Raw genomic sequence first — 23,072 nt, forward strand, 5'->3', positions numbered from 1 at the left:
AGAAATATGACATTTACATAAGTATTCAGACACTTTACTCAGTACTTTGTTGAGCACCTTTGGCAGTGATTACAGCATCGAGTCTTCTTGGGTATGACGCTACAAGCTTGACACACCTGTATTCGGGGAGTTTCTCCCATTCTTCTCTGCAGATCCTCTCAAACTCTGTCAGGTTGGATGGTTGCACAGCTATTTTCAGGTCTCTCCAGAGATGTTCGACCGGGTTCAAGTCCGGGCTCTGGCTGGTACTACTCAAGGACATTCAGAGACTTGTCCCGAAGCCACTCCTGCATTGTCTTGGCTGTGTGCTTAGGGGCGTTGTCCTGTTGGAAGGTGAACCGTCACCCCAGTCTGAGGTCCTGAGTGCTCTGGAGCAGGTTTTCATCAAGGATCTCTCTGTACATTGCTCCGTTCATCTTTCCCTCGATCCTGACTAGTCTCCCAGTCCCTGCCGCTGAAAAACATCCCAACAGAATGATGCTGCCACCACCATGCTTCACCGTAGGGATGGTGCCAGGTTTCCTCCAGACGTGACACTTGGCATTCAGGCCAAAGAGTTCAATCTTGTTTCTCATTGTCTGAGAGTCCTTTAGGTGCCTTTTGGCAAACTCCAAGCGGGCTGTCATGTGCCTTTTACTGAGGAGTGGCTTCCGTCAGGCCACTACCATAAAGGCCTGATTGGTGGAATGCTGCAGAGATGGTTGTCCTTCCGGAAGGTTCTCCTATCTCCAGAGGGACTCTGGAGCTCTGTCAGAGTGACCATCGGGTTCTTGGTCACCTCCCTGACCAAGGCCCTTCTCCCCCGATTGCTCAGTTTGGCCGGGCGGCCAGCTCTAGGAATAGTCTTGGTGGTTCCAAACTTCTTCCATTTAAGAATGATGGAGGCCACTGTGTTCTTGGGGACCTTCAATGCTGCAGAAATGTTTTGGTAACCTTTCGCAGATCTGTGCCTCAACACAATCCTGTCTCGGAGCTCTACGGACAATTCCTTCGACCTCATGGCTTGGTTTTTGCTCTGACATGCACTGTCAACTGTGGGACCTTATATAGACAGGTGTGTGCCTTTCCAAATCATGTCCAATCAATTGAATTTACCACAGATGGATTTCAGTCAAATTGTAGAAACATCTCAAGGATGATCAATGGAAACACGATGCACCTGAGCTCAATTTTGAGTCATAGCAAAGGTTCTGAATACTTTTGTAAATAAGGTATTTCTGTTTTTAATTTTAAATACATTTGCAAAAATTTCTAAAAACATGTTTTCACTTTGTCATTATGGGGTATTGTGTGTAGATTGATGAGTAAAAAATTAATTGAATCCATTTTAGAATAAGGCTGTAACGTAACAAAATGTGGAAAAAGTCAAGGGGTCTAAATACTTTCCAAATAGTGGAAAAACAAAATGGCAGCTTCACCTTATCTATAGCAGCTCTTGAGGACTGATTATACATAACCACTTCTAGCCTCATCAAAAACAAATGTGATCATTATTTTAGCTCGAAACCCATGCTGTTTTCGTTGGGAGGGGAACAGATTTCAGGGGAGAGTGTGTGGGCTGATGTCACACCAGCAATTTGTCTGTTTCTCTATCTTTCTTACCTATCCCCTCCTCTCCTTTATCTACCTCTCCATCTCCCTTTCCTATGCTTTTCCTCCCATCTGCCTCGCTGCCCCTCTTCTTCTTTCCCTATCTTCTCCCTCGCTCTCCTATCATTCGCTCTTTCTCTCCTTCCCCTTCCAACTCATCTCCCTGGTGGAGGGGTTTCCAGTGGAGGCTTGGTGCCAGGCTGAGAGGGGGCTCCGCTGCCCGGCCAGTCCGCCTCCCTGTTAGATCATTGCAGCAGATGTTGCTGTGTTTGCATTTTGCCAGTTCTCTTAGCAACCGCACAGGCTCTATTTTGTGGAGCTGTGGCACGTTGGTAGGAGCTGGTGTCATGCCAGGTCTTTACGCCCAGCCTCAGACCAATTGACCATAACTATGGCATTGTGAAACAAACAAATAGAGTTACTCTGTACTATGAATATAGTAAGAAAGAAAGCGCAAGGCATTTGCCTCTCCCAAGTGCTTTTGTTTACCTGTGGCTGCGATTGCGCCTATCAGCTATTGGCCCAGTACTATTAAGAAAGTATGTGAGTCATACAGTCTCACTCACACAGCCTTCGTGAAGGTACTGTGTTGCCTACTGAACATACTGTACCACGTGATTACAGAAAGAGGATGCACACATCTGAACAGGTTGAATGAATGATTGGACTTGTTCATTCATATCATTGTGTGATCATCACCGCCCCCGATCCTCCCGTCAGTCTTCTCCGTACAGACCTCAGCCGACCCAGAGGGCGAGTTAGGACTCGCTTCCTGACATTTCCCTGCTCCTACTGTTTCCCTGCCCCGGCTTGAGTACAGAGACCAACCCACACAGACTGGCTGTCTATAGCAGGGAAAGAAGGAAATACAATGAATGTAGTTTACACTTGCTTGTTTGCGTCTTCTTTTAGCCGTACAAGGTTTCATGACAAACCCACATGCGTCAGATCATCTCAAACGTTCCTATGCCTGTGAACTATGACTATAACTGTAGCTGGGAACCTTCCCTCTGTTCTTAAAGATATGTTTTTTTATTGAGAGTTTATAAAAAAGAACAGCAACACTGCTTTCCTAGCTGTTAAAGGGTATATTGGTGTGATATCTCACCATAAGGAGCTCACCGGGGACTCAGCTAACCTCTAAAAGCTGTCCAATGAACAGGAGGCACTCTGTCTCAGTCTGTGTTGGTGAAACATCATCACCCCTGAGTAAGCATTTGCCGTTTTGTTTGTTTGCATTCAAGAACCACAGCCCTTAGAGGAGAGACCGAGAGAGGGAAAGCTCTTTATTTTATTGTCCAGTGACCTCATGTCTGTATCAGTCTCTTGAAGAGATACTTCGGGATTTTGGCAATGATGCCCTTTATCTACATCCCCAGAGTCAGATGAACTTGTAGATACCATTTCTATGTCTATGTCTCTGTGTCCAGTATGAAGGAAGAGAGGCAGTTTCGCAAGCCAATGCTAGCTATCGTTAGCACAATGACTGGTGTTCAATGTGCAAGGCAAGCGAAAACAATGTAATCAAAGGCCTCCAGTGAGGCAGGCTGGGTTTGATCATAGTTTATTGTTCCTATGGCTGACACCCTTATTCACACAAACATTGAACAGTGATTACATTCACATGGCCTAACTTCACATTAACAGTCCTTCGCAATAAGGGCTCCTTTTTAGGGCTTTAACCCTGTAAAGGCACACAAAGACTATAGCTCCTCCTGGCTCCAAGTAGATGAAAATGTCAACTCCACAATAAAGTATTGTGATGTGGGTAGACCTAGACATTTTCCTGGTCAGGTCATGTGGTTAAGAAAAAAGACCTGACTGATAACAGATCACACACATCCTATAAATGACCTAGCATGTGATGGTTAGTTAGAATCCTTCTTATATTGTGATTCTGCATGTGCTGTTATGGGCATTGATCTACTGTTATTGTCCAGTTTTCCTAAGTGGAATATATCGTTTTCCCTCATATATCCAGAGCACTATGCATCAGATCCACAGTCACTATCCAGAGCAGTATGCATCAGAACCACAGTCACAATCAGATCACTATGCATCAGAACCACAGTCACTATCCGAGCACTATGCATCAGAACCACAGTCACTATCCGAGCACTATGCATCAGAACCACAGTCAGTATCTGAGCACTATGCATCAGAACCAAAGTCACTATCAGAGCACTATGCATCAAAACCAAAGTCACTATCTGAGCATTATGCATCAGAACCACAGTCACTATCAGAGCACTATGCATCAGAACCACAGTCACTTTCCGAGCACTATGCATCAGAACCACAGTCACTTTCCGAGCCCTATTTATCAGAACCATAGTCACTATCCGAACACTATGCATCTGAACCACAATCACTATCGAAGCACTATGCATTAGAACCACAGTCACTATCCGAGCACTATGCATCAGAACCACGGTCACTATCTGAGCCTTATGCATCAGTACCACAGCCACTATCAGATAACTATGCATCAGAACCACAGTGACTATCAGAGCATTATGCATCTGAACCACAGTCTCTATCAGAGCATTATGCATCAGAACCACAGTCACTATCCAAGCACTATGCATCAGAACCACAGCCACTATCAGAGCACTATGCATCAGAACCACAGTCACTATCCGAGCACTATGCATCAGAACCACAGTCACTAACCGAGCACTATGCATCAGAACCACAGTCACTATCCGAGCACTATGCATGAGAACTACAGTCACTATCAGAGCACTATACATTAGAACCACGGTCACTATCAGAGCACTATGCATCAGAACCACAGTCAGTATCCAGAGCACTATGCATCAGAACCACAGTCACTATCCGAGCACTATGCATCAGAATAACGGTCACTATCAGAGCCCTATGCATCAGAACCACAGTCACTATCCGAGCACTATGCATCAGAACCACAGTCACTATCCGAGCACTATGCATCAGAACCACAGTCACTATCAGAGCACTATGAATCAGAACTACAGTTACGATCCGAGCACTATGGATAAGAACCACAGTCACTATCAGAGTGCTATGCATCAGAACCACAGTCACTATCAGACCGCTATTTATCAGAACCACAGTCACTATCAGAGCCCTATTCATCAGAACCCCAGTCACAATCAGAGTGCCATGTATCAGAACCAGTCATTATCAGAGCGCTATGCATCAGAACCACAGTCACTATCAGAGCGCTATGCATCAGAACCACAGTCACTATCCGAGCACAGTGCATCAGAACCACAGTCACTATCCAGAGCGCTATGCATCAGAACCACAGTCACTATCAGAGCGCTATGCATCAGAACCACAGTCACTATCCGAGCACTATGCATCAGAACCACAGTGACTATCAGAGCACTATGCATCAGAACCACAGTCACTATCAGAGCACTATGAATCAGAACCACAGTCACTATCAGAGCACTATGCACCAGAACCACAGTCACTATCAGAGCACTATTCATCAGAACCACAGTCACTATCAGATAAATAACATGACATGATAAAGGACCCAGACCTTGTTTACTTCAGATGAATAAAAAAACAACCCTGTCATTATCAACATCTGTGATGACAGCAACCAGGGGGCTGTAGTGTGTCTGAATGGATGTGTTGTTTGTTTGGGATGTGGGGGTGGGGTCCGTCTAAGAGAACCTCAGTCATCGGAGTATAGGGGGAGAGAGGCTGCTCTCACTCTCTCTCTGTGCCAGGGGACCTGATGGAGCCTAGCGCCTGCTCAGCTCTCAACCAACCGCAGGGAACTAAAAATAGCTCAGCCTCTCTTGGAGCCATGGAATCACTCCTCCCCTTCCTCCTCCCCTCCCTGCTTGTAATGGATTAGAGAGGACACAACACTGCATAAGCCTACAACACAAATTAGCCAAACAACAGCCAAGCAAACAGCATCCTCCACATTGTTGTATAGGACATTGATAATGAACAATTGGAAATAAATTAATACATTGGGTAAACTCTGGTTAATGTAAAAAAGGAATACAGACCATGTGGTGTGTGTGTGTGTGTGGTCAGATATCTTCTCCGAGTGCTTGGGTCTGGTCTCAGGTAGGAAGAGATCCCAACACAGATCACCCGTAGCTGAGGCCTGCAGTACAGTACACTGCACAGCATAGGGGGGGAAGGAATGTTTACCTCTAGTTGCTCAGAAACACCCACAGAGACATGTAGGGCCTGACACCTGTTCACAATGAAGACTGAAATAAATAAACCAGCATGCTTTCCTGGCACCAAATGGGATAAAATGGACAGAAACAGGGAGGGACTAAATGAACGCGTTCAATAAGAAACATTTGCCTTCACATTCTGTTGCAAAACGCTTTCCATTGCGTACCCTAATGAACACAACCCTGTTGTGTTCGATTAGCAATACATGGTGGGATTCACTGGTACTGTACTGCTCTCTGTGTATGCAGTATAGAAGTGTGTGAGGGAGATTGAAAACAGATCCAGGAATTAATGCAGGGTCATACTTTCCCTCTAGATTAGAGATTGCTGTAACTTCCACATTTGTCTCAGATAATACAGATTGATTCACGCTCAATTTCCACTTTGAAATGTATATTTTTAGATTGTACATGCATGTGAGCGTGTGTGAAAGGGACTCATATACACATGTAAAACCAGGTCTTCCCTCCAGGACTGAGGGTTCTATGGAATTGCAGTTATACCCAGATTGAGATACTGTAGGACTTCCTTGCCATGCAGTCTAGCTGGCAAATATAATGAAGGGCGATCAGATTAGGATTGACTGATTATTACGCTGGATACTGGGGTCTATTTCATGATGTGAAACGTTCAGAATGTTGCAGACAGAAATATAATGAATAGAGCAGACAGACACGATTCCCTGTTCTACATGACAGGCAACCTCACAGAAGCCTTGTGTTACAATAAGGAGCTGTGTTCAAAGAATGCAAAAGGCAAATGCTAAACGGCTGTACATAACTTTAACCAACAGTGTACTTTCTTGGGCATTGATGTTGACAGCAATGTCCTATTAAATACAGACGTCAAGGAATTGACTTGAATTAGGTACAGTTCTTGGTATTTGTTAACAGGTCTTTCTTTAATGAGTGGAAAAGACAGCGGATATTGTAGCATTAGTCCACTCTCAGATCAATGGGAGACAGTTAAAAGGACCACAACTTTGTTTTTCCATGCAATAAATCAAATCAATACACTCCAAAAAAGCTCTAGCTGAACATTGAAAGAGGATATGTTCTTTCTTCAGTCCAGGCATAACGTAATCTTATGGTTCATAGTGTATACTATAGTATAGCAATAACAATGGTAGCAATGAAAGGATGTTAATACTGTGTTAATACTATGGGCCTACTATTCAATACTGTGCTGAATAGATTGAGTGATATGAAAGATATGGTTTGACAAAGTAATTGTTTTGTGGTATTGTGGGCTCCCTCACATAGTATAAACCTTATTATTGTATAAGAGGGAGACATTTCTCCACATCACTAGTAAATAGTGGGTTAATATGGCAACTCTCCCCCCCCCCCCCCTTCTACCTTTAGTCCCATTGTCTTCACAATGAACAAAAGCATTCCGTCCACAACTAATCACGCTTATATAACAGTATTACTGTACAACTCACACAGAAGGAACTTAGTTAATATTGCTACATTAAACAATTATTAAAATGTTAGACATGAATCCACTCTAGACAGTTCCTAACAGTACAGAGCCAGACATCCCTCACATGATTAAATGTTTCATAATAATTATCTCCATCTCCCCCAGCGCCATAGAATCCTTAGAAAGAGTAGTACATGATGAGATAACGTCCTAAAAGAAGAATGGGATGGGCTATCTGGAAATAGCCCACGAGTTGCTCACTTAATCATTTGAATGATAAATTTTCCTAATCACTTAAGGGTTCATGAATTAAACATTAAATAATTAAATATTCATGGACATTTCAAGGACTTTGAGAAAATGGCAGCAGCTTACCTTGACCAGTCCTCATTGAAGTGAGCAAAATAACTAAACAAACAAGCTTTGGTCATATTAATGAGTTTAAATATTTATTTTAAAAACTGAAAAAAGAAAACAAACCCACATAGTTTTTAGTATATCATACAAATACATTAATTCAATGTTATTTTGAGTGTTTGTTTCTCATTGACTACAGTGAGCGGCAGTTTGAAAGGCTGTCTGAGCTGGTTGGACTACAGACACAAACCAAAAGGTGAGAGGTTAATAACCAGGAAGTAGTGACAGAAGTACACCGCTAAATCATTGTTAAATACCCAGTGTCACAACTTTTTATATAAAACAGCAAAAAGCAGAGCAGAATAATAAAACTCAAAGGGGCCGCCAGGGTAGTGGGTTCGATCCCCATAAACAAAAATGTATGCACGCATGACTGTAAGTCGCTTTGGATAAAAGCGTCTGCTAAATGGCATATTATTATTATTATTATTATTAAGACACGCAGGAAGACAAACTCAAAGAGCATCACACACGGAGAAAGTATACTGTGATTAAACCAGATCTGGGTCCAAATAGGATGAATACATTTTTGAATTGCATTGCTTTCATTGAGCCTGACTGGAGTGCCAGATGGGTGTGTTTTGAAGCACATTTGGGACTATTTCATTGGTTCCATTGCGCCAGGCAAGCTCAATCAAGCGCAGCTAAAGTATTTGAAAGGAAAACAAATACTGGATGAAACCCTACTAATCTAACTCATGGTGTACTCTACAACATACTATGTTCCCATTTCTTTTCATTTAGCCAGATTGAAGAGCACTAGTGACCACTGGCAAGAGAGAGGTGGAGGAGAATTCATGAGTCTCTGTAATGTAATAGCTCTGCTGTGGAACACTGCCCTCTTGTGATAATGTAACTTATTGGACAGGTCCAGGTATACCCTCCCTGTTTCAGTCCGTTTTGTGCCTAATGAACAGGGCCCAGGTGTTATTGCTACTGTAGACAGATGGTGATGATGGAAGTTGTCGGTTCCTCTGTCTAGGCTTTACAGCTCCATCGTCTGGGGAAGCTGATAAGATCCCAGCAGTGTGGGTGTGTAGGGCTGCATTCCAATTCCCTACCTTTCTGCTTATTACTTGCTCACTCCACTACACAAGTCAATTCCTTTCAAATCAATGAGGGGGAGCGCCTGGGAAAAAAGGGTAAATGATCAGACGGCAGCTTATGGAAGTCCATGTTCCTGCTACGTTACAGAGACCAGGAAGCTCAGAGCCACACAGCCAATCAACGGTCCAGCATGATCAGGGTTGTGTTCAATAGGACACGGCGTAGCATACCGTTTTGCAAAGGAAAACGAAAACAAGCGTTTGTTATTGGACACGTTCAGGTAGTACCTTTTCGATTCACTCCGTTTTCTTCCGTGTTGTGCCTAATGAACACAACCAGGTGTTCAAAGCAGCCCCAGAGCATCACACACACACACACCACTTCAACTCCAGCAACAGTCTTCTCTGGCTGCTCAGACACACCACACTAGTGTCTTTAACAAACCTAAACCCCATTCATTTCAACAGACAGAGCTCACTGCAGGGCCGGATCTTTTTCTAGTGTATCCCCAGGGTAGCTGGGTGTCTAAACAGTCAACTCTAATAATAATAATAATAATAATAATAACAGTCATCATGGTCTTTAAAACAGGAGGCGAAAAGGCATAAGTCCGTATCCCGTTGGACGTATAGCTCAGATGGGGTTTGGGTTAGAGAGGTAAAAGCTCGCAGTGAGAGGAAAAAAAGGATCCAGGAGAAAATAAAACTGGGGAGGGCAACAACCCTACGATTTAGAATAACAACGCAACACAACCGTTTAGTGGGAGAAAAACACACGTGCCTGTTTTCGTTGCACTGATGAGACATGGGTAGCCAGGGGGAGGGCAAGGGGTGGGGTCTAAGTGGCAATCAGTCAAGTCTCCCTCTGATGAGGGATTGGCCCTTGTGAAATGTATCCTAGGATGTCTGTTTGTGAAGAACTTGTGCTCGTGGTGGGTCGCTCCACAGTGCTCCGACTGCGACAAAGGGAACAGTTGGAGAACTGAAATAAATACTTGCTAGAAGACAGAGGATCCATCAGCAGGTGTGCTATTCCTCAACAGTTGAGGGGGAGGGGCCAGGCAGGTAGTCAATCCATCCCCCTTCACTTTCCCTCCTCATCACGGTCCAATTAGAAGCCGCCGGGAGCAAGAGGAGAATTTTAAAAAAGCACCTTTTTATTTGGCTTTCATAAAAATAAAAAAATAAGAAAGACTGAAGAGAGTGTATAAATGGGGCAAGAGGCAGAGCGAGAGAGAAGTCAGTCTTGTGGTTGGAGGAGTAGTGGGGAACAGACCTCAACCTGTACCTGTGAGGAGAGTAGAGGGATATTAGACTGGACTTCAACACACCCAATTACACACATGGTACAAAAAAGGCCATAAAGCAATCACACACAATCGCTATTTCTGCCATAGTGCCTCTGAGTAATCATGTTGAGACACACATACGCACCTTCGTCCTCCTCCCCCCAGCCCTCGGCCACCCCGGCCAGCTCGTAGTGCTTCTTCCTTAGCTCTCCAAGACGCTCTCGCTCCTTTTGCAGCTTTGTCTCCAGCTCTAGAACCGAAACCTGACAACACACACAAAAACACGGTTTACTTAGACCTGTAACACACACACACACACACTCAGCTACCCCACATTGCTCTTACCTGTGAGTCCATCTCCTGCCTCTTGATCTGAGTGAGGCTCATACTGGAGAAATCCATGGTGTCTGAAGCACACAGTCATAGGAGAAAGAGAGCGGGTGAAAGGAGAGAGAGAAAGGAGAGAAAAAAGGGAGAGACAGATGAAGAGAAAGGAGGGAGAGATGAAGACAAAGGAGGGAGAGAGAAAGAAAGAAATTCAGCATTCAGTCACAATACATTCAGTCACAATACATGTCATGTTGATCTCTCACTGTGTAAATCCATGGGCACACTACTGTTAATCCACTCACCTTTCTCCTGGATCTGGGACTTCCCGGACTTGGTGGAGGCTACAACCCCAGCGGTGGCCTGTGTGACCCCTTTGGATGCCAGCTTCAGGCGGCCCAGGTTGGCGTTGTCTTTGTCTGCCTTCACCTGCACAACAGACCAGAGAGTGGCTGGGTTCCCAACGGGAATGGGTCATGGGTGTGTCTTAAACACGTGTAGAGATATGGTTGACACACCAAGTGATGAGAGAGACGTAGGTTGGCGTATGTAGATCCGGTTGTGAGTGAGTGTCTCATGTACGCATGCACACAGTTTCAGTTACCACATATCACTACAAAATAAGTACCGTCTCACCTTGGATGCGGCCACCAGTTGTGCAGTGCTGGCTGCGATCTCATGCGAACACACCATCAGCTCCTCGTACTTGCCCTTGCCCTGCACCACCAGGTCTGCTGCATCTCTATGGGATACATTACGCAGAGTATTCTGGGTACTGTAGTACATCATGCTACTATTACAATGGTTATAGGCTATACAGTAGGGGCTGGAGTTTTTCCTGGTCAGGTCATGTAGTCAGGAAAAACTTCTGGCCTAAATGAGTGTATTCCAGAATACCATGGTGTTGTGGAGTAGTAACAACACTGCTGTAACAGTGCTCCGGTGTAGTAATACAAGGTTAAGTTAGAAGAGAATATTTTAGAAGAGAAAGGGTGATACTACTTACACCATGACTTACACTGCTTTGGAAGCTGAGATCAGGCCTTCAGTCCAGCGAGAGTTCTTGACATAGAACTCCTTCATGGATGCTGCCCCCTGGTGGAAACAATATATTATATTGGAATATACACTGAGTGCGCAAAACATTAGGAACTCCTGCTCTTTCCATGACAGACTGACCAGGTGAAAGTTATTATCCCTTATTGATGTCACCTGTTAAACCCACTTCAATCAGTGTAAATGAAGGGGAAGAGACAGGTTAAAGAAGGATTGTCAAGCCTTGAGACATGGATTGTTTATGTGTGCCATTCAGAGGGTGAATGGGCAAGACAAAATATTTAAGTGCCTTTGAACGGGGTATGGTAGTAGGTGCCAGGTGCACTGGTTTGAATCTGTCAAGAACTACAACGCTGCTGGGTTTTTCACGCTCAACAGTTTCCCGTTTGTATCAAGAATGGTTCACCACCCAAAGGAAATCCAGCCAATTTGACACAACTGTGGGAAGGAAGCATTGGAGTGAACATGGGCCAGCATCCCTGTGAAACGCTTTTGACGCCTTGTAGTCCATGCCCTGACGAATTGAGGCTGTTCTGAGGGCAAAAAGGGGTGCAACTCAATATTAGGAAGGAGTGTATACTGTTACAACAGACAACAAAGTTTGTACAAACATGTCGAAAGTGGTGTGAAGTACTTAAGTAGTACTTTGAAAGTATTTTTACTTAAGTATCGTGTCGCGCTTGAGGCATGGAATTCATAGTTCGAACATGTCGATGAGTGGGAAGCAGCATGGGGCAGAAGCTACATAGTCAGCAGAGAGGGCAGCAGCTACATAAAAAAAAAAATACAGCACATGCGCATAAATCTCTGTATCAATAGCCACGGCAAGTGGGGTTCCAGATACTCCGGAACCGCAGCCACTCTGTATATTATATTATATTATTATATACTATGATGCACATATGATACGTTTCTGTTTCTCACCCTGCCACTCTCCACGATGTCCCTTTGCAGATCTTTGGAAGACAGCACGAGCACTTTGATGGCCTGCATCAGGTCTGTACAGGAGGCCAGAATCCTATGGGGGGCGATAGAGGACACATTCGTTGGGCAGCACCACTGTGCAACACATCTTGATCACAAACGTTTCACTCATTTGAAAGTTATGTGATTCTCAAAGCCAGGGTCATGTTCATTAGGGCACGCAATGAAAATGTTTTAAAAGGGGATGGAAAAATGAGCGTTTCTTACTGGACATGTCCAGGTAGTTCCTCCCTGTTTCAGTCCATTTTCTTCCATTCAGTGCCTAATGAACACGACCCAGGAGTGGGAGACTCACCTCTCATTGACCTCCATCTTAACACCTGTGTCGACTGCACGCGACTTGTTGAGCATGTCCTGTCAATGGGATACAACAAATAGAGGAAATGAAACACCTTTTGGTTGGTACTCCTGTAAAATGAAACCAGAGGATTCTTTTCACACACACACACACATTTCTGTTTTTGTCTGGGTCCTCCTTGGTGATGGTGGTGACACACACACACGCGCACACACGTTGAGCTGGTTACCTCTATCCTGGCGGCTGCTGACTCCACAGCGGCCGATGTGGCGGCCATTTCCTGCTCCACCAGATCTCCCAACTCCCCCTGCTGCAGCTCCAGACCCTGAGGACGCAGTTTCTACAGACCAGGGAGAGAGAAAGAGAAAGAGAGAGAGAGGGGAGGGGAGGGGGGGAGGGGGGGGGGGGTAGAGAGAAGAAAGAGAGCGAGAGAGATAAGACAAAAAAGAAAGATGTGGCATTGGACTTGTCGTTGTGGTGGCACCTGTAGATGCTGTCAGTTTGACATTTCCCCCCAACATTTTTAAAGATAAGGACATTGGGAGGGGGCTCTGACCTGTGCCCAAGGTCAATTTCTAGTGTTGTGACTTGCCCTCCAAGGGTCACATACTTAGTTGAAAGGATAAGAGGCACTGACTCATCTTATCATGATGACATCCCCTGGTTTAAATGTGCACAAATAGGCATTATGAAGAAGTTGAAGTTCTCAGAATGATTGCAGGGTGTGGACATTTGGTAAATTTTGTAGACCTACACTACCAGTCAAAAGTTTGGACACACCCTACTCAGGCAAGGATTTTTCTTTATTTTTACTATTTTCTACAATAATAGTGAAGACATCAAAACTATTAAATAACACATATGGAATCATGTAGTAAACAAAAAAGTGTTAAACAAATCAAAATATATATGTTAGATTCTTCAAATAGCCACCCTTTGCCTTGATGACAGCTTTGCACACTCTTGGCATTCTCTCAACCAGCTTCACCTGGAATGCTTTCCAACAGTCTTGAAGGAGTTCCCACATATGCTGAGCACTTGTTGGCTGCTTTTCCTTCACTCTGCGGTCCGACTCATCCCAAACCATCTCAATTGGGCTGAGGTCAAGGGATTGTGGAGGCCAGGTCATCTGATGCAGCACTCCATCACTCTCCTTCTTGGTAAAATAGCCCTTACACAGCCTGGAGGTGTGTTGGGTCATTATCCTGTTGAAAAACAAATGATAGTCCCACTAAGCCCAAACCAGATGGGATGGCGTATCGCTGCAGAATGCTGTGCTAGCCATGCTGGTTAAGTGTGCCTTGAATTCTAAATAAATCACAGACAGTGTCACCAGCAAAGCACCCCCACACCATAACACCTCCTCCTCCATGCTTTACGGTGGGAAATACACATGCGGAGATCATCCGTTCACCCACACCGCGTCTCACAAAGACACAGCGGTTGGAACCAAAAATCTCAAATTTGGACTCCAGACCAAAGGACAACTTCCCACTGGTCTAATGTCCATTGCTCGTGTTTCTTGGCCCACGCAGGTCTCTTCTTATTATTGGTGTCCTTTAGTAGTGGTTATCTTTGCAGCAATTCGACCATGAAGGCCTGATTCACACAGTCCCCTCTGAACAGTTGATGTTGAGATGTGTCTGTTACTTGAACTCTGTGAAGCATTTATTTGGGCTGCAACTTCTGAGGCTGGTAACTCTAATGAACTTATCCTCTGCAGCAGAGGTAACTCTGGGTCTTCCATTCCTGTGGTGGTCCTCATGAGAGCCAGTTTCATCATAGCGCTTGATGGTTTTTGCGACTGAACTTGAAGAAACTTTCAACGTTTATGACATTTTCCGGATTGACTGACCTTCATGTCTTAAAGTAATGATGGACTGTCGTTTCTCTTTGCTTATTTGAGCTGTTCTTGCCATAATATGGACTTGGTCTTTAACCAAATAGGGCTATCTTCTGTATATCCCCCCTACTTTGTCACAACACAACTGATTGGCTGAAACGCATTAAGGAGGAAAGAAATTCCACAAATTCACTTTTAAGAAGGCACACCTGTTAATTGAAATGCATTCCAGGTGACTACCTCATGAAGCTGGTTGAGAGAATGCCAAGAGTGTGCAAATCTGTGATCAAGGCAAAGGGTGGTTATTTGAAGAATCTCAAATATAAATTATATTTTGATTTGTTTAACACTTTTTTGGTTACTACATGATTCCATAGGTGTTATTTCATAGTTTTGATATCTTCACTATTATTCTACAATGTAGAAAATAGTAAAAAATAAAGAGAAACCCTCGAATGAGTAGGTGTGTCCAATCTTTTGACTGGTAGTGTGTCACCACCATGTCAGAGAATTTCACAACCATGGCAGGCCAAGGAGTGGACAGCAGCACTAATTCTTCTTATAATGCATTATATCACAAAACTTCCAAGTGACATGGCAAGCAAGAGCCTATGTCTAAGGCATAAAACAAACGCCGGTGGACGCCAGTCCCCAACAAATTCTGGGACCTAACCAGTGGTGTAGTGACATTTTTCTAGGTGCCGGATAGCAAAATATATGTATGACGTCATTGTTTCTCAATCAAAGTTTGTACCGATGTAGACCATTGAATAATACAATTTAAAAATCTGCATAAATGCATCCTCCAAATGCAACATTTGCCTATGCCTACACATATTGGCTCAAATCCATTTTTTTTTTTTTATACACACAAATACTGTCAATTGTGAATGATAATTCTTCATGTTTTACGGGTGAAACGTCCAAGCTGGATCTGCATGCCAACCATTTGATCTCAATCAGTTTCATGGGAATATGCATTTAGATATTCTTGAATGATGTAAGTAACTACTATTCAAGCATATTTTAGAGCAGATGGTGTTAACATGCTACAGAATACACTATATATACAAAAGTATGTTGACACCCCTTCAAATGAGTGGATTTGGCCATTTCAGCCACACCTGTTGTGGACAGGTGTATAAAATTCGAGCACACAGCCATGCAATCTCCATAGACAGACATTGGCAGTAGAATGGCCTTACTGAAAAGCTCAGTGATGTTCAACGTGGCACCGTCATAGGATGCCACATTTCCAACAAGTCAGTTTGTCAAATTTATGCCCTGCTAGAGCTGCCCCGGTCAACTGTAAGTGCTGTTATTGTGAAGTGGAAACATCTAGGAGCAACAACGGCTCAGCCGCGAAGTGGTAGTCCACACAAGCTCACAGAACCAGACCGTCGACTGCTGAAGCGCGTAGCACGTAAAAATCATCTGTCCTCGTTTGCAACACTCACTACCGAGTTCCAAACTGCCTCTGGAAGCAACATCGGCACAATAACGGTTTCCTTCTGGAGCTTCATGGAATGGGTTTCCATGGCCGAGCAGCCGCACACAAGCCTAAGTTCACCATGCGCAATGCCAAGCGTCGGCTGGAGTGGTGTAAAGCTCGCCGCCATTGGACTCTGGAGCAGTGGAAACACGTCTCTGGAGTAATGAATCACGCTTCACCATCTGGCAGTCCCACGGACGGATCTGGGTTTAGCGGATGCCAGGAGAACGCTACCTGCCCCAATGCATAGTGCCAACTGTAAAGTTTGGTGGATGAGGAATAATGGTCTGGGTTCTGTTTTTCATGGTTTGGGCTACGCCCCTTAATTCCAGTAAAGGCAAATCTTAATGCTACAGCATACAATGACATTCTAGACGATTCTGTGCTTCCAGCTTTGTGGCAACAGTTTGGGGAAGGCCCTTTCCTGTTTCAGCATGACAATGCCCCCGTGCACAAAGCGAGGTCCATACAGAAATGGTTTGTCGAGATCGGTGTGGAAGTACTTGACTGGCCTGCACAGAACCCTGACCTCAACCCCATCAAACACATTTGGGATGAATTGGAACGCCGACTGCGAGCCAGGTCTAATCGCCCAACATCAGTGCCCAACCTCACTAATGCTCTTGTGGCTGAATGGAAGTCCCAACAGCAATGTTCCAACATCTAGTGGAACGCCTTCTCAGAAGAGTGGAGGCTGTTATAACAGCAAAGGGGAGACCAACTCCATATTAATGCCCATGATTTTGAAATGAGATACTTTTGGTCATGTAGTGTACCTGTATTTTGTTTCAATTAACACGACCATTCAGCAAAATCATCCTAAAATCTCATAAGAAATTACATGTTGTTTTCGGTCTAACACTAACGTTAAACTATCCTATTAAATTCGGTCTGTTGTGTAGAATTCTAATGAATCATTAAGTGATCTTGCCCAGACATTTTTTAAAAATATATATATTTTATTTAACCAGGTAAGCCAGTTGAGAACAAGTTCTCATTTCAACTGCGACCTGGCCAAGATAAAGCAAAGCAGTGCGATAAAAACAACAACACAGAGTTACATATGGGGTAAAACAAAACATAAAGTCAAAAATACAACAGAAAATATATACAGTGTGTGCAAATGTAGCAAGTTATGGAGGTAAGGCAATAAATAGGCCATAGTGCAAAATAATTACAATTAGTATTAACACTGGAGTGATAGATGTGCAAGAGATGATGTGCAAATAGAGATATTGGGGTGCAAATGAGCAAAATAAATAACAATATGGGGATGAGGTAGTTGGGTGGGCTAATTTCAGATGGGCTGTGTACAGGTGCAGTGATCGGTAAGGTGCTCTGACAACTGATGCTTAAAGTTAGTGAGGGAGATAAGAGTGTCTTTTATTCAGGTAACAAGCTGAGATTAGGAGCACTCCCTTTAAGAGTGTGCTCCTAATCTCAGCTCGTTACCTGTATAAAAGACACCTGGGAGCCAGAAATCTTTCAGATTGAGAGGGGGTCAAATAATTATTTCCCTCACTAAAATGCAAATCAATTTATAACATTTTTGACATGAGTTTTTCTGGATTTTTTTGTTGTTATTCTGTCTCTCACTGTTCAAATAAACCTTCTATTCAAATTATAGACTGATCATTTCTTTTTCAGTGGGCAAACGTACAAAATCAGCAGGGGATCAAATACTTTTTTCCCTCACTGTATATGGGGCTTTGGTGACAAAATGGATGGCACTGTGATAGACTACATCCAATTTGCAGAGTAGAGTGTTGGAGGCTATTTTGTAAATGACATCGCCGAAGTCAAGGATCGGTAGGATAGTCAGTTTTACGAGGGCATGTTTGGCAGCATGAATGAAGGAGGCTTTGTTGCGAAATAGGAAGCCGATTCTTGATTTAACTTTGGATTGGAGATGCTTAATGTGAGTCTGGAAGGAGAGTTTACAGTCTAGCCAGATACCTAGGTATTTGTAGTTGTCCACATACTCTAGGTCAGACCCGTCGAGAATAGTGATTCTAGTCGGGTGGGCGGGTGCCAGCAGCGTTCGATTGGAGAGCATGCATTTAGTTTTACTTGTGTTTAAGAGCAGTTGGAGGCTACGGAAGGAGTGTTGTATAGCATGGAAGCTCGTTTGGAGGTTTGTTAACACAGTGTCCAATGAAGTGCCAGATGTATACAAAATGGTGTCGTCTGCATAGAGGTGGATCTGAGAATCACCAGCAGCAAGAGCGACATTATTGATATACGCAAAGAAAAGAGTCGGCCCAAGAATTTAACCCTGTGGCACCCCCATAGAGACGGCCATAGGTCCAGACAACAGGCCCTCCGATTTGACACATTGAACTCTATCTGACATTGATTCAGCTTTGATCTAAACTTTATTAAGCATCCACAATTCTGAGTAGTGGCAGCATGAGTTGGAGACCAGATTTACACTCCTGATCATCCAGATTCCAGCATCCTCCAGCTAAGATTCTAGCTACACCAACTGTGCTGCCATCCTGTTAGAAGGTAACAGATTATTTTATTATAGTGGTTAAGAGTGACTTTCATTGCGTTCCATGGTGTTTATCGCCCCCTAGTGGAGTCTTCTGGTACTTAGACAGACTGCACAAAAACCGGGAGTAGAGTTGTCATTCTGCACGCAGACAAGCAGCTAGAAACAACGCTACAGTTCTTTCTGTGCAACTTTTTCTTGTCACGCTTCAGCCTCTGAAAATAATTGTTTGTAAGTTCAATTCAAGTATATTGCTAGTGATGATAATATTGTTATTGATAGTGTGGTATCTAAAAATATGTTGCTAATTATGCTGTGATGATAAGAAGTCCGCTTACACTGTACTTTGATTATAAAGGTTTATTGTATCAAAGATCACAGTATCAATTTACAGACATCTGCAGATATCTGGAGAACAACGGCCCAATCTGTTAATATTTTGTTTCCTCCCGTCCTTTGTTCAAACATGGTATTCATCCTATGTAACATAAGATGGGTGGTTTTAGATAGACCAATCCCTGGCCTCCACATACAGTGGGGAAAAAAAGTATTTAGTCAGCCACCAATTGTGCAAGTTCTCCCACTTAAAAAGATGAGAGAGGCCTGTAATTTTCATCATAGGTACACGTCAACTATGACAGACAAAATGAGGAAAAAAAATCAAGAAAATCACATTGTAGGATTTTTAATGAATTTATTTGCAAATGATGGTGGAAAATAAGTATTTGGTCAATAACTAAAGTTTCTCAATAATTTGTTATATACCCTTTGTTGGCAATGACACAGGTCAAACGTTTTCTGTAAGTCTTCACAAGGTTTTCACACACTGTTGCTGGTATTTTGGCCCATTCCTCCATGCAGATCTCCTCTAGAGCAGTGATGTTTTGGGGCTGTCGCTGGGCAACACAGACTTTCAACTCCCTCCAAAGATTTTCTATGGGGTTGAGATCTGGAGACTGGCTAGGCCACTCCAGGACCTTGAAATGCTTCTTACGAAGCCACTCCTTCGTTGCCCGGGCGGTGTGTTTGGGATCATTGTCATGCTGAAAGACCCAGCCATGTTTCATCTTCAATGCCCTTGCTGATGGAAGGAGGTTTTCACTCAAAATCTCACGATACATAGCCCCGGGGTGAGATCTTGCGTGGAGCCCCAGATCGAGGGAGATTATCAGTGGTCTTGTATGTCTTCCATTTCCTAATAATTGCTCCCATAGTTGATTTCTTCAAACCAAGCTGCTTACCTATTGCAGATTCAGTCTTCCCAGCCTGGTGCAGGTCTACAATTTTGTTTCTGGTGTCCTTTGACAGCTCTTTGGTCTTGGCCATAGTGGAGTTTGGAGTGTGACTGTTTGAGGTTGTGGACAGGTGTCTTTCATACTGATAACAAGTTCAAACAGGTGCCATTAATACAGGTAACGAGTGGAGGACAGAGGAGCCTCTTAAACAAGAAGTTACAGGTCTGTGAGAGCCAGAAATCATGCTTGTTTGTAGGTGACCAAATACTTATTTTCCACCATAATTTGCAAATAAATTCATAAAAAATCCTACAATGTGATTTTCTGGATTTTTTTCCCTCCATTTGTCTGTCATAGTTGACGTGTACCTATGATGAAAATTACAGGCCTCTCTCATCTTTTTAAGTGGGAGAACTTGCACAATTGGTGGCTGACTAAATACTTTTTTCCCCCACTGTATCTCCAAATGTCCTCTATTCCAAGAAGCCTATGTAGCAATGCTTTCCAGATGCTTCAGCAAAGCAGAGTAAAGTTCATCTATTACACCATTTGCAAACATCAGCAAAATCAATAGACCTTCAGACACTACAATATAATTACTTACTTATCAATGTTAGTTGGTTACATTTACTCACGCAAATTGCACTGATTTCACGAATGGCATCAGCTGTATTAGTTAAGCGAATTGTAAAACATACTATGCTATAGTTTGTTACTGTTTCTAGTGTAATATGCTTTGTTATTGTACAGAGGTGTTTGCACATTATTAGTTGCTACTCATATAGTAATTATCTATCTGGTTTGTCGTCATGTCAGACACATGGTACCTTGGCACTTACTTTGTATTTATGCAACTTCAACTTGAAATGTATAATGTACAGCTACAGTATGTCAATGTGAATTGAATACTAAAGTATATTATTTTCTGTATTTTGCAGTTTCACAACAAACATTTTCAATACATTCGTTCAAGAAAAGTCACGCCTTGGAAGTTTTATTGAAGATTCAGTTGTTAGCCATCTGTCTAGTTTTGCATGGGAACGCAATTCCAGGGCAGAATACCAACGTTCACCATGGACAGAAAAGGCCTTGTCTGCTCTGTCCTCCTGTTGCTGTCCCTGCTCCAAGTCTCTTCAGCCGTCATCAGAGAACTCCAATCAATCAATGAACTGCGTACCATAGAGTTCGGCCACAGGTATCCACGTCACGGTCTCAAGCTGCTCTACTGGTTCGCTCAACAGCTGACCATCAACGCCGGCACAGACGCCATTTCTGTTAGTTTCAACGCACGCCGACTGCAATATGGCTTCCATTCCTTTGGGAACACCGAGGGGCTACTCCCAGCAATTGATCCGGCCACACGACTCTACTTTGCAGTGGGCAACCTCAATACAAGAAGCAACCCCGGTGCTAGCAGCCTGCCAATGTATGTTGTTCATGATAACAGACCACCCTTTACTGCCGAGAAGAACATGGATCGGATCATTGTTAAGATCCCCTATGACCGGCTCGATGTGGAAGACGTGTACATAACGCAGCACCAACCGACAGCCACTAGGGGAGGTGAATTGTACGACCAGGCAAATACCTACAAAATCAGTGTCGGCCTCTTGAGAGAGATACGCACACAGAGGGATATCCAAGCTTTTTTGCAAGTGGCAGGTTATGTTGCTAGAAACCAGGGCTGAAAGCAGATTGACATCCTTGCCAGTAGGCATAGTACAGATTGCAAAAAAATAATTTTGAACATGTAGTGAAATTATGATTGTTTGATTTGTGCTTTTTCAATTGTGATTCTTCTTCTGATGAGATGCCAAGTGTTTAATGACAGCCTTATTGTTTACTTTCTGTAGTTCACTTTGAGGTCAACTGGACATGTAGTCTATTCAAGTTTATACATGAATCCCTCCGTCCCTGCAGCCTGACTGAGGTTAACAATGGTTCTGTATCATCAGTATCAACATTAGTAACATGGCAACGCATAGTATAAAATAAATTATCCTCCTCCTTTGAACTCCATAGTAATTGTGTAATAATCTCATGCTTTCATGAAATTACTGTAATTTGCAGCTTAACTGTACTATGTTCTCATATTTACTCTTAAGAATAAAGCAGCAACAATAACAACAAAACTTGTATGACCATAAAGACTGGACTGACCTCTGCGGTGGCCAGAATGCCATCCAGCGCTGCCCTCAGCGTGGCGATGTCTGCCGTAGCCAGGCTTTCCTGCGCATAATTTCAGATGGGCTGTGTACAGGTGCAGTGATCGGTAAGGTGCTCTGACAACTGATGCTTAAAGTTAGTGAGGGAGATAAGAGTGTCTTTTATTCAGGTAACAAGCTGAGATTAGGAGCACTCCCTTTAAGAGTGTGCTCCTAATCTCAGCTCGTTACCTGTATAAAAGACACCTGGGAGCCAGAAATCTTTCAGATTGAGAGGGGGTCAAATACTTATTTCCCTCACTAAAATGCAAATCAATTTATAACATTTTTGACATGCGTTTTTCTGGATTTTTTTGTTGTTATTCTGTCTCTCACTGTTCAAATAAACCTTCTATTCAAATTATAGACTGATCATTTCTTTTTCAGTGGGCAAACGTACAAAATCAGCAGGGGATCAAATACTTTTTTCCCTCACTGTATATGGGGCTTTGGTGACAAAATGGATGGCACTGTGATAGACTACATCCAATTTGCAGAGTAGAGTGTTGGAGGCTATTTTGTAAATGACATCGCCGAAGTCAAGGATCGGTAGGATAGTCAGTTTTACGAGGGCATGTTTGGCAGCATGAATGAAGGAGGCTTTGTTGCGAAATAGGAAGCCGATTCTTGATTTAACTTTGGATTGGAGATGCTTAATGTGAGTCTGGAAGGAGAGTTTACAGTCTAGCCAGATACCTAGGTATTTGTAGTTGTCCACATACTCTAGGTCAGACCCGTCGAGAATAGTGATTCTAGTCGGGTGGGCGGGTGCCAGCAGCGTTCGATTGGAGAGCATGCATTTAGTTTTACTTGTGTTTAAGAGCAGTTGGAGGCTACGGAAGGAGTGTTGTATAGCATGGAAGCTCGTTTGGAGGTTTGTTAACACAGTGTCCAATGAAGTGCCAGATGTATACAAAATGGTGTCGTCTGCATAGAGGTGGATCTGAGAATCACCAGCAGCAAGAGCGACATTATTGATATACGCAAAGAAAAGAGTCGGCCCAAGAATTTAACCCTGTGGCACCCCCATAGAGACGGCCATAGGTCCAGACAACAGGCCCTCCGATTTGACACATTGAACTCTATCTGACATTGATTCAGCTTTGATCTAAACTTTATTAAGCATCCACAATTCTGAGTAGTGGCAGCATGAGTTGGAGACCAGATTTACACTC

The 23,072-nt window shown here is 43.4% G+C and overlaps 1 protein-coding gene and 1 long non-coding RNA gene across 2 annotated transcripts; one reads left to right on the plus strand and one right to left on the minus strand.

Moving 5' to 3' along the window:
- Positions 1-7,648: 7,648 nt before the first annotated feature.
- Positions 7,649-22,135, minus strand: LOC311105821 (huntingtin-interacting protein 1-like). The gene is made up of 10 exons (XM_084148025.1): positions 21,854-22,135; positions 12,859-12,969; positions 12,627-12,685; positions 12,272-12,365; positions 11,310-11,386; positions 10,928-11,033; positions 10,597-10,720; positions 10,310-10,371; positions 10,110-10,227; positions 7,649-9,963 (listed from the first exon to the last, which is right to left on the minus strand). Exons 2-10 carry the CDS (start codon positions 12,904-12,906, stop codon positions 9,953-9,955), a joined length of 699 nt encoding a protein of 232 aa, XP_084004151.1. The 5' UTR covers positions 12,907-12,969; positions 21,854-22,135; the 3' UTR covers positions 7,649-9,952.
- On the plus strand, positions 20,162-21,825 carry LOC311105822. Its single transcript, XR_014610287.1, has 2 exons — positions 20,162-20,368; positions 20,632-21,825. It is a non-coding gene; the product is annotated as an uncharacterized lncRNA (long non-coding RNA).
- Positions 22,136-23,072: the final 937 nt, after the last annotated feature.

Source organism: Coregonus lavaretus (genome assembly GCF_964263955.1).
Source record: "Coregonus lavaretus genome assembly, chromosome: 30".
Lineage (NCBI taxonomy): Eukaryota > Metazoa > Chordata > Actinopteri > Salmoniformes > Salmonidae > Coregonus > Coregonus lavaretus.

Coding starts and splice junctions, on each gene's coding strand:
- LOC311105821 (XM_084148025.1), bottom strand. CDS start 12,906: ATGGCCGCCACATCGGCCGCTGTGGAGTCAGCAGCCGCCAGGATAGAG. Junction 12,366..12,626: donor AAGATGGAGGTCAATGAGAG/GTGAGTCTCCCA, acceptor CGCCCCCCATAG/GATTCTGGCCTCCTGTACAG. Junction 11,387..12,271: donor ACATCGTGGAGAGTGGCAGG/GTGAGAAACAGA, acceptor TGTTTCCACCAG/GGGGCAGCATCCATGAAGGA.